This window comes from Callorhinus ursinus, unplaced genomic scaffold, assembly GCF_003265705.2.
Source record: "Callorhinus ursinus isolate GAN/ISIS: 27379988/994484 unplaced genomic scaffold, GSC_fseal_2.0 scaffold12, whole genome shotgun sequence".
NCBI classification, from domain to species: domain Eukaryota; kingdom Metazoa; phylum Chordata; class Mammalia; order Carnivora; family Otariidae; genus Callorhinus; species Callorhinus ursinus.
In genome coordinates this window covers 80,421,310-80,437,051 of record NW_027397074.1, presented here as the reverse complement: position 1 = coordinate 80,437,051, position 15,742 = coordinate 80,421,310, and the positions used below count along the sequence as shown (strand labels likewise).

The 15,742-nt window shown below is 44.3% G+C and overlaps 1 protein-coding gene and 2 pseudogenes across 1 annotated transcript; 1 reads left to right on the top strand and 2 right to left on the bottom strand.

Moving 5' to 3' along the window:
* The first annotated feature begins 7,253 nt into the window (after positions 1-7,253).
* On the top strand, positions 7,254-7,828 carry LOC112810875 (nucleoside diphosphate kinase 6 pseudogene; annotated as a pseudogene).
* Positions 7,829-12,739: 4,911 nt separating this feature from the next.
* LOC112810876 (small ribosomal subunit protein uS9-like) lies at positions 12,740-13,738 on the bottom strand (annotated as a pseudogene).
* Positions 13,739-14,957: 1,219 nt separating this feature from the next.
* On the bottom strand, positions 14,958-15,740 carry LOC112810877 (olfactory receptor 2A1/2A42-like; the record flags this gene model as incomplete). The annotated part of the gene is made up of 1 exon (XM_025854756.2): positions 14,958-15,740. A coding segment is annotated over one exon (783 nt), but the record flags the coding sequence as incomplete, so codon positions are not given.
* Between the last annotated feature and the right edge of the window lie 2 nt (positions 15,741-15,742).

Below are 15,742 nucleotides of genomic sequence, written 5' to 3'. Positions count from 1 at the left end.
CCCCCCGGCTTGGCTGCTGTGGTTCTAACTATCCCATTCCATCCTGGTGAACGTATTTCTCCCTTCCCATCCTTGGTCTCTCTTTCTTTCTTTTCTCCACCTTTGCACATTGGCACTAGCCTCAATTTAGTGTTGTTCAAGGTATAGATATGAATTACCTGATTCATTTTTAAAAATTCATTTACTCATTTGCATTTTTTTGGAAACCAGATATACAAAGACCAAGTCTGTGCCCCAAGGAGCTCTCAGTCTAATCAAGGAGAGAAAAAGGGAGCAAATAATGATAGCAGAGTGTGATAAGTGTCAAGATATCCACAAAGGGCAGCGGCGGGCATAAAGGACAGAGCACTGCTTGGGGAATAAGAGAAATCTCAATGGATAAGGTGCTGTATGAGTTGACTTGTCCTAAAAAAGTACTCTGTACCTGGTGGAGAGGGGAAGAGAGGAAAGGCACACCAATAGCAGAAAGGAGATATGTAAAAATAGAAGCCTGAGAACATTCTGTGCAGCGAAGGGCAAATAGTGTGGGCTTAGCATGAGGTATGGGGAAGGAGTGGCAGAGAAGAAAAAGAAGAGAATGTTAACTCTGCAGGGTGATGGATATGTTTCATACCTTGATTTTGGTGATCATTTCAAAATGTATACACCTACCCAACATCAAACTGTACACCTTCAACATATACCATGTTTATTTGTCAATCATAACCACAGTAAAACTGAACAAAATCCTTTAGAGGAGCCCCATCTCTGAAAGTATAAAGTCTAAACTCAGTAGCATGCATGGCTTATAAGCCCCCTCAGCATTCAAGTCGCCTGACTTCACACTCTCCCCTGGTCTCCGGGGGCTCCTAGTTTTTGAAATTTCTCCAGGAGGTGTATTCTTAACTTGGGTGCAGGTATCAGAGGAAAATATATATGCCTCTGCATCTTATTCAGTTGAATCTCTAAAATGTCTGGCAAATCCTGTCTGAGAATGACCAGGTGTTTCCACGGACTGGTCACAGCTGAGGCAGAGTGCCAGCCATCGTGGAGAGACAGCAGGGTCCTATCCTGCATCGCAGTAAGCAAGCCCCAGAAGTGCCATCATTCAAATTGTCTTGCTTTTTGGTGTGGTATTTAGTTTCAGGAAGTTTCAGAAGTTTTCCACCCAAGATTCTTGGACGATAAGGATGGGGCTGGGGATGATCCCCTTTTGCAAAGAGACTAAAATCGATGGCATCCATTTAGAGGAGTTCTGGCTTTATTGCCATGGTTCTCAAACCTGGTAAATCAGCACAATCTCCAGGAAAGATTGTTTGCTGTTGCTTAAGTGCCCCATGCAATGAAGACGAGAAGCCAGATCTGGGAACCGTGACGTGAGCAGTAGTTCTTTACCAGAGTCCATCCCAATCCTCTGCTGAGCTTTATGAATTTGGCTCCCTCAAGGCAGGGATACTGAAGACATTAAAGTCATAGAGGCAAAACATTAAAAAGAAAGACAGAGTTAGGAGGACAGTTTAATCCCCTCCCTTTAGAGATGATCAAACAGCATCAGAGAGGTTGTGACTTATGAGATCACACTCCCAGCTCCTAGGCAATGGCCTGCCGGTGCTAGCCTCCTCCGAATTACTCAGGCTACCAACCAGGGTCATTGAACACTTACTTTAGATTGTCTGTGTTCACAGTCTCATTACTATGCATAAAATCAAGGTAGACTGCTTGTCATTATATAGGGGATATGCAAAGGCAATTATGACACGGACTCTGTCTCAAGAGAACTTGGGGAATTTACATGGATATGGTAAAATAATATTCCAAATGCCAGGGAAATTCAAAGGAAAGTATGATTAACGCGGGCCAGAGTGGAGGGAAAGTTCTGAAAAGCTGAGTCTCAAGCTGCCCCTGGGTGCACAGTGTGGGTGGGTGTGGGAGATTCATTTCCATGACTGGGGACATGAATGCCACTCCTTAATACCCACATTCCCTTCCTGACACACATACATGCCTGACCGTGGGAAGAGGAGCACTTTGGAAAAGGAGGGGCTGAAGGTGAGCACAAAGCCTTGAGTGAGAGACACCCCCGCTCCAGGATGTGTCGAGGTGGTGGAAGTCACTCCTACCTGAACAACCCTCAGTCACCCTTTTGACCCAAATCAACCCCCACCAGAACTTTTCTGCACAACAGGCTTCTCTGACAGATTCACCAAAGCACAAAGAGAGCTCGTTCCCATCAGAAGTTTATTTTGGATTTCTAGCTCCTGAAGGAAATGTGAATGTCGTCCTTTGGCAGAAGCTATAGCACCATCTTGTGGAAATAAATGCTTTAAATCACAAACCTTTCTGTTCTGGAAATAACTAGTCTTCCTTAAAAAAAAAAAAAAAAAAATCAATCTTGCAACTCATTCTTGGCCCTAAACCATTCTTGGAATATACAATTTGTGAGTAACAAAAGGTATCTCCTACATTCTCAATCTTTGAAGGCTGCGTTAGCAGCTCTCCATCAGTGACAGCTTTTCTTATGTTCAGAATAATGACGCATACTTAGGCTCCAATATTCTTCCCGGCCCAGACTTGTTTCTTTTAGGCTGTGTCCTCAGGTTTGGCTTTTAACCATGTCCCAAGCGATCCTGTCTTCTTTAAATTCAGCAAAGCAACTCTACATCCTCAATGAGAATAAAGGAAAATAGAAGAAACACTGCTCCCATGGCCCTTTTCTGTCTCCTCCAGGAGTTAGGAAGAGGAGGTCCCTTCATCTTTAAAGAGCTAATGCACTATAATGGGGAGCTCAGAGAAGAATTCAGAGCTACCATGAACTTACAGAAGAATCATTCCCTGGAAATTTAATTGGGTCCACTAAAAAAATAATCCTCAGGGGTAGGTTTCATTTCGGATGATAAAATCATTGGCTCACTGAATAACTAATGAGACTTCTAAATGCGAGTGCTCTCCCCGCCAGTGGAGAGGAAACGGTCTTCTCAAATCTTCCTTTGCCTGGGGTTGGTCCGCATCCTAAGTGGAACTTTGTGAAGGTTTGGGACTTCAACAGGTTGTCCTTGACCAACGTCAGGCTTCATTAGAGTTTAAGGTGGATTTTGCAGAATTAAAAAACTCTATTTTAACTTTTTTCAAAAGTCCTATTTCAAAAAAGTCGCACATTGACATGTTGTTCCAAAATTTAAAAGTATAAAAGTTTTCCTTTCGCACATGCCCCCCGAGCTATCCACTTCCCTTCTGGTCACTCCTGTATGTCAGGTTGTTTGTGAAATGCTTGCAAAAACATTCTGCGCTTATAGGAAATACATTACATCCATGATAGCACACAATATATTTTGAAACCTGGGTTGTGTGGGGTTTTTTTTTTTGTTTGTTTGTTTGTTTGTTTGTTTTTTGCTTAAATATATAAAGATTGTTCTATCGTGTCAGTACATAAAGATCTTCCCTGGTTTATTTTTCAGCGGTGTAACGTTCTAGTGAATGGAGGTAGCATAATTGATCTAGCCAGTCTCCTATGGAGGTAGTCCCAGTAGTTTGGCAGAAGGAACAATGCTGCAGTGAATAACCTTGGCATCTGTTGCTTTGCACACGTGCCAGTCCACCCATAGGAAATACTCCTGGAAGCCGAATTGCTGGGTCAAATGGTATGTGCATCTGTAATCGTGGGAGGCATGGGCAAATCATTCTCCGTGGAGGTCACTCAGACCAAATTAAGGCGATGTAGGACACGCCATGCCCTCACTACCTGTTTTTAAAACTTTTTGATCTTTGCCAACCTGAGAGATGAAATACAGTATTTCAGATAGTTACCATGACAGTTTTCATAATTTTCTTGTTATGAATCTGATTATATGAACTCAAATTTTTCACGGGGCTGGGTCACCTAATCAATTCTCTTTCTCCAAAGCTATGTGGGAAAACACTGATTTCTTAAAAATTTTGTTTCCTGAATAGGTGAGAATGGCTCAAATTTCTAGCAGCTTTCAAAGTATTCTTTGACGTTGTCTCCCTCCCTCTCCCTCGCTCCTTGTCCGCAGCGTTGGATTCACCATGTGCTAGAGAAGATTAAGCTTCAGAGCCCCTACCAAGGGCGCTTTCTGAGGCTCTCAACTAATTTTGTAGTCATAAGTTAACATTCTTTTTCTTAAAGAAGCTGCCTCAAATTTTATAAGCTTCAGCATGGATATGCTCCTGCTTGTCACCATCATCTTTGTTTCTAGCCTGCTTGTTTTCTTGAGTAGTCCTCCAGAATTATTTTATGCACATATAACCACATACAGATATAGGGTGTTTACCCCTCTTCCTATTACCCTGACTCGACTCCATATAAGATAGGGAGAACATCCACAATGCTTTTTGTTTGTTAAAAACTGCATGGTATTCCACTGCATGGAGGTACCAGTATTTACTTAATCAGCCCCCCTACTGGTGGAACTTAGTGTTTATTGGTTTTGTTTAGTTTTTATCATTTTCTAAGTCTCCTGGCAGTTTTCAGAGACTTAAATGGTAGCTGAAAAATCTGGTGTGGCCACAGTTTTCAGAAGAGGTAAAGATTAAAATAGGTGAAATTGCAATGGGAGTCCCAGCCTCCCTCCTTCCCCACCCTCTTTAGGTATCTAGGACTCTCTTATCCAAACAGGTCCCCTAGCACCTGTGATTCGCCACCAAGCATGGATATGTGCATCTGCATATGAAGTTTATCTATGATTGTGAAACAAAAGATTGTCTTGCTAAAGAAATTCTGGGTGGGGCACCTGGGTGGCTCAGTCGTTAAGCGTCTGCCTTTGGCTCGGGTCATGGTCCCGGGGTGCTGGGATTGAGCCCCGCATCGGGCTCCCTGCTCCTTGGGAAGCCTGCTTCTCCCTCTGCCACTCCCCCTGCTTGTGTTCCCTCTCTCGCTGTGTCTCTTTCTGTCAAATAAATAAAAATAAGATCTTAAAAAAAAAATAGAAGAAAGAGACAAAGATAACATTAAAAAAAAGAAGAAGAAAGAAAGAAATTCTGGGTATCTGAAGGCAGTAGGGAGAGGTAATTGTAAGCCCAGGCGGCCTCTAAAATTATACTGAATAGGCGTTGGCTTCACAAAAGGGCAAATAGTCCATGAAGTCATATCACTTTATCAGTAGTGTTGCCACAGCCCACAGAAAGAATCCCACTGCACACACACTAACCATTTGTTCTGCTGGATCTGATGCAGAAGGATCCAGCAACCCAGGCATGGAGTGCTGGTTGTCATCTGCACTCCAGAAGATTCGATCACTTAGAACTTTGACTTGTAACCAACTTCAGTCATTAGTTCCTTCTGCTCTTAAAGTTCGGTGCAAACACCATGGGGATATCATTTTGGATATCTAAAAATTCAGCCTTTCCATTCTCCCTACCCTCTTAAAGTATCAGCTGTCCAGTCTCCTATCACAGCCCACTTTCTGGGTAGAAAGGATCATAAACCTGTCTAATTTGGGTGCCCCAAATCTAACCCTTTTGCCCAATATATATAACAATACATATATTGTTCCGACACTCCTTTGGCACTTCTCTGATACCTTCCTTAGAACTAAACTGTCCTCGAGCTCTTTTACAAGGGGGTTGGGTAAAAAATACAGAAAGTAGGGCAGGGGAAAATAAAGGCGAGGGAAGATAATTGATGAATTTCTCTGCTATAGGACTAAGAACAATGTTTCGGACTTCTTTTCAGTTTAAAAAAATATTGATAGGTACACTACCTTTTCTGAAGCTCACCAAGTCCCCTTGGGACAGACAGGGTGGGTGTTATCTTATCACCATTGTCTAGATGGGGAAGCAAAACAAGGATACAACTGAGTGTGGCATGTCTGAACCTGGGTTTACAGGATTACCCACTATCTTGCAGTGTGATGGTTCCGGTTTGATACTGGCTGAGTCCCTCAGGAAGTGACCCAAGGAGCAGTTGCCGTTTAAAATTTCTGTACTGAAGAGGGACCACGGGGATTTGTCTTGAAGCTTTGAGTTGTATGTCACATAAAATTGAAGATAAAAAATCCATTGTATATATCAGTTGGAGTGCTGCTTTTGAAGATCGGTGGAGGAGGCTCACATGTCTTTCTTCTCTCAGTATTCTCTAGAGTTTTGCTGTTGTCCTGAAGAGAGCCACAGAGCTAGAAACACGGACTCTCTGAGTACTTGTGGGTGAGAGTAGAGATGTTTACCAAACCAGTTTTCTCTTATTCCTGGGTACATATAGAGACCGTATCTCCCATACTGCCTTGCATTTTTGTGCAACGATATTAATGTGGGCACCAAAGGCAGAAGGAAAGGTAGATGAAATTAAACGTCCTTATAACAGGCAGCCCATTGACAAATACTTGAGATAGGCAGATTGTAACATTCCTTCAGGATCCTGAGTCTTCTTTGACGTATGAAAGTCCTTTTGGAAATTCTCTTATCTTTACTTCTCCCAGCCCCAAAGTATATAATTAATCAGTTGCTCCTCACAATCCTGGGGCAGCAGGCAGCGCGGGCAACCCTTTCTGCCCCCAGGTCCTGTCCGGGTGATCTAATACAGCCACTTTTTTGCACCAAAGATGTCTCAAGAATTCTTTCTTGGCCGTTGACCCTGGACTCCACCAAACACACCAACCTTCCAAAAACTACATCATACACGACCAAGTTTTAACCAATGGGAGGTGAGCAAAAACGCCCAGTCCACTTTTAGGTCAGGCTCCACGAAAGCCGCCATGCTTTTTTGCCTTCCAATACACAGGCCAAGCTTGGGAGGCACATGGAAAGGAGTATGGCTTGCTTCTACAAGGTGTAAGGACGTGGGTCGCTTTCTGTTTTTTGAAAATTGCAACACTGCTCGTGCGACCCGGGACAAGCGCTGGGGAGAGACGCGGGCCACCGAGAGGGCCGGCCCTCGGGCTGCAGGTCGCCTCGGCCCGGCCGCTCCCACTGCGCCGTCTCCCCGCGGGCCTCACACGCTTGGCCTCCGTGGGCCCCGCGGACCGCGGCCTCCCGGCAAGGACCCCCAGCAGGATTGCCCGGCCGAACGCTCCAAGGACCCCGCTGGGGCCGCGCAGGGTAGCTATTGCGGTGCCTGGTGGCCGGGCTCCGCGGTGGAGGACCAGGTGAATCCAGACCTGACCTCCTGGAGGACCAGGTGAATCCAGACCTGAACTCCGGCCGGGCTGGGGCCCGAACAGCCCTGAATCTGGGGTGCGCTTAGGTCCTGGTACGAGGGCCAGGAGTCGCGCGGCTGCAGGCCCGGAGAACCGAGGGGCAGCGAGGAGAGGGGAGTGAGATGACCTCGATCTTGCGGAGCCCTCAGGCTCTCCAGCTTCCTCTGGCCCTGATCAAGCCTGACGCTGTTGCTCGCCCCCTGATTCTGGAGGCTGTTCATCAGTAGATTCTGAGCAACAAGTTCCTTATTGTACGAATGAGAGAACTGCTGTGGAGAAAAGAAGAGTGCCAGAAGTTTTACCAAGAGCATGAAGGGTGTTTTTTCTGTCGGGGGCTGGTGGAGTTCATGGCCAGCGGGCCAATCCGAGCCTACATCCTCGCCCGCAAGGATGCCATCCAGCTCTGGAGGACACTGATGGGACCCACCAGAGTGTTTCGAGCACGTCACGTGGCCCCAGATTCAATTCGTGGAGGTTTCGGCCTCACTGACACCCGCAACACAACCCATGGCTCTGACTCTGTGGTTTCAGCCAGTGGAGAGACTGCAGCCTTCCCTGACTTCGGTGAACAGCGCGGGTAGGAGGAAGAGGAGCCCCAGTTGCGCTGTGGCCATGTGCGCTACAGTCCAGAGGGAGGCAGCCACTGTGCAGCCGGACCAGGAGGCCCAGAAACAGCCGGATGCAAGCCTGTTGGTCTCTGAAGACTGGTGGCATTGCCCCGCCTTTTCTCGGAGACCTCCTGGGACCAGGGAGGCCTGGGGATCATGGCGCCATCTCTGCTGGGCACCACACCCACCTGAGGATCTAGCTCCTCACTGCCATCTGCTCTAGAATCTAGTTCTCTATCTACCTCTTTTCCAGAATGTCCATGGGTGATTCAGAGGAATAACGGCTCCCCTTTTCTCTGAGAACTATTCGCCTTTTTCAAGGAACTTGCCTAAGTGACTTGCCTGAAAAATGCAGTGACTCTCTATAAGCACCATTTGGCCTATCTTCCTCAACAAAAGTCAGTGTTCTACTAAATCCTCAAGGCTGGGAGCACTACTCTAGGTGCTTTCTCTCTCTCCTTAAGTGAAGTAATTAAACCTGTCCCAGGGGTGCCTGGGTAGCTCAGTCGGTTAAGCGTCCGACTCTTGATTTCCGCTCAGGTCATGATTAGGTGTTGGGATCAAGCCCCATGTTGAGCTCCATGCTCAGTGCAGAGTCTGCTTGAGATTCTCTCTCTCTTTCTCGCTTTGCGCCCCCCACCCCGCTCTTTCTCGAAAATAAATTTAAAAAAAAATTGCAACACTAACATTTGATTACTTTAAAATTTTTTCTAATAATGTAGTAGTATTATCCATAGTACACTTTCCATTTTGAGAGTCATCGTCTTTAACCTTTCAATGTTTATCATTTTGAACATTTTCCTGTGCCTTAATATGCCTGTACACACACATGCACACACACAAATAACTTTTTCCCTACATGAATGAGAAAGTACTACATCAAGATGACCTCCTTTACTCATTTATTTTAGGAGAATCTTCCCTGGACATTAGAGAGAGAAAACTTATTTTAATAGTTGCATAATACTTCATGGTATAGATTTATCATGTTTTATTTAACAGACTCACCATTGAAGAATATTAGCTTATTTGCAACATTTTGTATTGTAAATAATGCTTCAATTTAAAATAAATATACATGTATATATTTTGCACATATATGTGAATATTTCTGCAGGATATATTCCTAGAAATGGAGTTGTTGCATTAAAAAGAGTACAAACTTCAATTTTTGAAGCTATATTCCCACATTAGCACCAAATCAATTTATATTGCCACCCAAACTATTGCCCACACACTCAGCAGCACTAGAAAATATCAATCTTTTTATTTTTGTCCCATTTGATGGGCAGAAAATGGTATCTCGTGCTTTAAAATTTGTTTCTCTAGTTGCTAGAGAGCCTATACATCTCTCACTGTATTCATGAGTGGTTTTTACTGTTCTACTGTGCATGGCTCATTTGTCTCTGCTTATGTCTATGTAATTCTTGCCCAATTAAGAAACTGATGTGTATATTGCTATTTTTCTCATTAAATATGTATTGAAAACTCAGCTCTATTTTTATCTTTTTTAAAAAATGTGTTTTCAGAACATTCATGCTGATTTTCTTGAATGTTACTTAATGATAGACAGAAAAAGAGTCTACGAGTCTAGGCTATAGAGGGGCAGTGTGCTTACTGGTTATGGGTGTGGTCTTTGGAGTCAGGCTGACCTGGATTAGAGCCCAGGCTGTCACCCACTTGTAATCACAGCAAAGTTGTTACTGTCTCTTTTGCCTTTTCTTTCTTTCCTTCCTTCCTTCTTTCTTCCTTCCTTCCTTCCTTCCTTCCTTCCTTCCTTCCTTCCTTCCTTTCTTTCTTTCTTTTTCTTTCTTTCTTTCTTCCCTTTCTTCTTTCTTTCCTTTTCTTTTTCTTCCTTCCTTCCTTCCTTTTCCTCCCTTCCCTTCCCTCCCCTCCCCTCCCCTCCCCTTCCCTTCCCTTCCTTCCCTTTTCATGAGTGCAATAAAAGTATTAAACTCATTAAACTCATGGAACTGTCATGGAATTTAGACAAGAAAATAACGCATATATCTCAGCACAATGCTTGACACTTGGTAAGTGCTCAGTAAGTACTGCACATGAAAATTATTAGTTACAATGTGAGCAACAGAGATACCAAATTCGATATAAGGTTTGATTTCTGGTCCCAGAACCTTTCCCAATGAAAGTTATATTTAATAAAATCCTAGGAGGCTAATAAAACTGACTTTTCTAAGAGTAGGTATTTCACTTCCTATTTCAGCCAGCCTTATGCAATTTCAATAAATAAATATTCAATAAATATTCAACTCACTCATTGACTCAGCGGTTCCTCTTCAGTTCCTACCATGTTTAAGGTCCAGGATATTCAATTATCTTTGAGTCCACTTCATTTTCTCTTCATGGAACTTAATCCACATTCCTTTGAAAAAGTGAAAAGCCAAATTTCATTGAAATGTGAGGAAATCAACAGAGAGACAGAGAACAAGAAAATAAGAAGAATCTTAAAAAGTGCCTAGTTCAAATTTCATTTGATCGGTGAAGAACCTGAAGGCCAGCAGAGTAAGCAACTTTTCTTAGGTCACACAGTGAGTTAGTGGGGAAACCGAGATGGGAACCCAGATATCCCAACTCTGAGCCAGCACTCTTGTCTAAATCCAAGTGTGTTCAAGGATCCACCTCTTCTTTTGACCAAATGTGATTTCAAAAATTAAAATAGAAAAAAACAGAAACACAGGTTAAAAAAAAGACATATCAAAATGAGCCAACAAAGTTTGTCAAGAAAGCAAGGAGAGAAAGACACCTCCTTGCTAGTTGGAGAAACACAGTCATACTTTCATCCAGGGGTACTACATTCCAACCCTCCTTTCATTTTTGTCTGCCCTCAACAACCCATATTTAATGATGATACTTTACATTCACAGCAAACAGTAAACAACAATCCTGCAGGTTGGTGGTTGGCAATCCCTGGTCCACATGTCAAAGATGCACAGGTGCTAATTTCAGGCGGCAAGTGAACCAGCTACCACAAACAGATTCCCCATCCCTATCATTTTCAGTAGTTACGGCCCACAACTGTCTCCACCCTCTTGCCAGTTTTCAAGGGCAACACCCTAACATGGCTTCCTGTCTGCCACCGGCAACATCCTAGCCTTCCAGGATCACAGGCTCAGCAATTTGGCACAGTCCTTTGAGAAGCCAGTGACCACTGCTTCCTCTGATAGAAATGAATAAACATCCCCAGGATTTTTATATTTAGTGCTAAATTTCTACCCTAGATTTTTCCTTTCTTCTCTGTGATTTTAGAGCAATAACATATTCTTAATTATTACTATCCATCACATAAGAATATATTAAAGGCAAGAATTGGATAAATCTAATGGATAATAAGACACATAACTTAAAGAAATGAAGGGTAACACATCCCCAGGCCCATAAATTCTTGGTGGAAATTTAAATATAATGAATATTTATTTGTTCATTCAGTCGAAGTTTACTAAGTACATATTACGAACAGTCCTTATGCCAGCCATGCAGGTTATGAATAGCAGTAGATTCTCTGCAAAAGAACAATCCAGAGCTAATTTAAAGCCAGACTGCTTAGTCTTGAATTGTTTCCATCTGTGATTAATTCTGTGACCTTGGGTAAATTAATTAATTTCTCTAAACTTTATTTCCTCATCATTGTATAATGATAGTAACAGTGTCCACTCCACAGATGTGATGTGAAGATATTATTGCAGCATTTTATGTAGTGTCTACCACATAGTAAGTGCTCAATAATTATCAGCTATAATTGCATCTCTACTATACTATAATCTGCCACTGGAGGGATGTAGAAAAGGTTAGAAATCAGAAGAGAGTTCAACACTGAAAATCTGGAAATGAGGCTAATGGATAAAGGGTCCTTTACTTGCCAAACGTTTAGTGAGTATGCTAAGATATTGGGGATGAAAAGATGAACAGATTCTTGTCCTTCTCCTTGTAGAGGGATGATACATAATCTGTAAATACCAGATTAAAGATGGTACATGTTGGAAATAAAAAACCAAATCGGAAAAAAAACCTTAAATCTGAATTCCTTTGCTTTAGGAAAGGGGTCTCCCATGCTTTCTTAGTGGATAGGTTATGAAGAGGTTTAAAGAGAGAGAGGTTCCCCCTGGGGCCTTTGCCAACTGACTCACAAAAAGGTCACTGAGTCTGGTCTGCAGGCTGGATTCTGGGGAAAGCTATTCCTTCTAAGGCTGAAGGGGGGTGCAGAAGCCATGTGGGCAAAGGTTTGGGTGACTTATCAAGCCCAATGCTCCCACTGACTAAGGAATAGCTTTGATACCAGACTCAAAGTTTAGCAAGCCTGACAATATTAGAATAATTTCCGACCCAATGTTAACTATAATGATAGCAATATGTTATATTTGCATAGCACTTTAAGTCTTCCAAATGTGTCCATTTGCACCCCTCTTGTTTGAGGCCTTCAGCAGTCCTATGGGGCCACCTAGGCAGCTCTCATTCTGCATACCTGATGGATGGGGGAGAGAGACTCAGGCATCTTAGAGGATATTCCTGGGAAGAGCATGGCTGTCAAACAGTAGAGTTGGGCCTAGAACCCAGGTCTCTAGCCGCAGATCTTGCATGTTTAAGGGTCCGGGTGCTTAGGCCAACCTTAGGAGAGCACTGCCCAGAGCTAGGTGGCCACACAGGTGGCTTCTGGGGCATGCTTTCTGGGCCCCACTCTTTTTTGATGCTCCACTTTGTACCAGGAGAGCTTTTTACCTTTGAGGCCTGTCCCTGGCATTACAACTCTTCACCATTTGTCTTTCTGTTGCCCTGCATCCCACCAAACATTGCCATGCGGCACCCAACACCTGTCATGAAACAGCAGATTAAAGACTGTGTTAGGCAATATGCAAATTACAAAGTATATCCAGGTTAGGTAAATTACAAGATCACTTTCTAAGGTTCTTCCATTTGGTGACCCATCAATTTAACCTTAAGTCCGGTGACACTTGTTTATTATAAGTGTGAACCCTGATCCTTATGCTGGGTTTATTGGCAGGATTTCTGGTCGCGAGCACGGGTACCAGGGCTGCCAAACTTTCTGGATTCAGTGCTGGGAATCCACTTCCAGCAGAGTCGGGTCGGACTGGATGAGGATGTCTTGGATGGCCTTCTCGGAAGCCTCACCCCAGTATTTCTGACAATAGGCCACCAAGGCTTTGGTGACTGACTGGCAGATTGCGCCAATCTGGGCCACGTGACCACCCCCCCTCAGACTCGGATGTCCAGCCCGGGAAATCGCTCCTTGCGCAGAACAGGTTCCCGCAGCTGGTCCTGCAGCCGGCGCGGCTCATCCCCTCCAGGCGCCGCGCACTCGCCTGGATGAGGCCACTGCCACGTTTGCAGTGCGCCCAGCTGCGGCCGCCTCATTGCGTCCGAAGACCTGCCGGGGCTGCAGGGACCCTCGGACCGCAGACAAGAAAGAGCTGCTTCACCCCCCCACCCCCACCCCGCAGCACTGCCCCGGGAAGAGGACTCTAGCTGCGTTCTTTTGCAAACATAAGTACCTTTTCTATCCGGAGCCCAATGCCTCTCTTTGGTTGGAGGTTGAAAGTTTCTTACTCTCTTCCTCCATTTCCATTTCCTGCTTCTGAAATTTCACAATCTCTTTGACTTTAATTTAGTGGTTATGCCTATGGGTTTGGCAGATTACCTAAGTTTGATCCTGGACTAGATACTTATCAGTTGCAAGGCTTTGGTTAAGTTACTTAATCTCCTTGTGTCTCTGTTTTCTCCCCACAAAGAGTGGTTAATAGTCCCTATCTCATAGGGTAGTTATGAGGATTAAAAAAGATAATACTTACAAGGTACTTAGAATAGAGTGCTTCACCATAGTAAAGAGTCCGTAAGTGTGTGTGCCCATGCATGCACACGAATGTGCATGAACATGTGAGTGGTGTGTGTGAAACTAGAGATGCCTTGGTTCTGTGTCTTGCCACCAGCTGAGCTCTAAACCAAACCTCTCACCTCACTGAGAATAGCCTCCATTCCTACCCTCTCTGTGCTCAGAAGCTCCTAATGTTCTTTGTGACCATGACCAGAGGAGTCACCAACCGGGACAAGAGACCTTCTCAGGCCCAGCCTCATTGCAGCACCTATTAGACTGAGAAGAAACCTATATACACTTAGAATATACTAGGTTGGGATAGGTTAGCCTTATTCTTAATTTGGTCATATTGATAATGATGTACTACATTATATAAAGAAGGCTTGGGAGTCAGATCATTGGGGCATGGGTCTAGCATTTGCCATTTGCTTTAATGTTTACATCTGTAAAATGGGACGATAATGAGAAATGGGTTTTTATGATAAAAATGAGGTGATCTCTGTAAATTAGCCATCTATGTGCAGCGGATGGCACGGAGTAAGTACATGGTAATAACGTTGACTACTATTGTTATTGTTAAAACCTTTTTTTCCCATTCAGTTGCCTCTACTTGGGGCTTTCTTTCACTACCCGATCACTGAGAGCTGGACTGTAGCACTTGCTAACTCCTCCTAGTGAAGAGTATGTGTTTGTCCAGAGAGAATCACAGATACTCTTCTTAAGCAGGTGAGAAGAGTTTATAAACAAGTGACCACCAAAAGCCCAGGGCAGGCTGGAAAGTGGATTTCATTGGGTGATTCCCTGGGATGCCAGCTGAATGTGTGCAGACTTACTTTCGGACCACAGAAATTTATAAGACAGATTATAAGGTTTAACAAAATCAGCATTCCCCTAAGTCTAAGTAGGCATTTAGGTACATTTACTATCTATAAGTGGAAGTACAATTAAGGGGAAACATCCTAATATGGAGTAAAAAGGGAAAAAGGTATCAACAGGTCCTAAGTCTCTGTGGCTACAATATTTTAAAAAATGGTCACTGACGTGGCTACATCCGGTAAAGCCTGCATTCTGCTATTATTGAGCACACCTGATGAAGTCACAGGTAGAGTGTCTATTTTAACCTTTTGGGACCCACAGCAGTGGATGAAGTCAATTTACTCCTCTAGGTGCTCTCAACTGACTGTGCAGTTAGATGAAAGAATATATTTGATAGAATTACATATAATGAATGCAAAAAACCCCAAGTACTTTCTGGACAGAAAAAGGGAGTGCTTTACAGAATCTCTTGGATTATTCAGTCTCAGATATAAAGAGTGAGAAGCTTAGGTGGTACACAGTACCCAAGGCTCCAGGGAACTACTGAGCCTAGGGATTCCAATGTCACTCCAATTGGGAATGACTTTCCTTCCACAGCGCTCTCCTCAGGGCACCCTTGACCTCTGCGTTCCTCAGGCTGTAGATCAGTGGGTTCAGCATAGGGTTGAAAAAACTGTAAAACAAGAAAAGGATCTTCTGCTGTTCCTCAGGATGGTGGGATTTGGGGGCCATGTACATGACAATGGCACTGCCAAAGAAGAGCCCCACCACACAGAGGTGGGAGGAACAGGTGGAGAAGGCCTTTCTGCGGCTCTCCCCGGACCGGATCCTCAGGATGGCAAACAGGATGTGCATATAGGACACCAGCACCAAGCAGAGGGGCCACAGTAAGATAAACACACAGGCCACAAAGATGACCACTTGGTTGAGCCTCGTGTCAGCACAGGCCAGCTTGAGGACGGACAGGATTTCACAGAAGAAGTGGTTGATTTCATGAGGCCCACAGAAGGGCAACTTCAGGATGAGAACCACATGGACCAGGGCCAGCAGGAAGCCACATGCCCAGGAAGTCACCACCAGGATGACACAGACCCTCCAGCTCATGATGGCAGAATATCGGAGGGGGTGGCAGATGGCCACAAACCGATCATAGGACATCACCACCAGAAGAAGACATTCAGTATGAGCAAAAGTCAAGCAAAGAAAGGTCTGTGTCCAGCAGCCAGCAAAGGAGATGGGCTTGTCTGGCTTCAGGAGGTTCACCAGCATCTGGGGCACGGTGTTGCAGGCATAGGCTATGTCGACGATGGCCAGGTGGGAGAGGAAGAAGTACATGGGGGTGTGCAGTC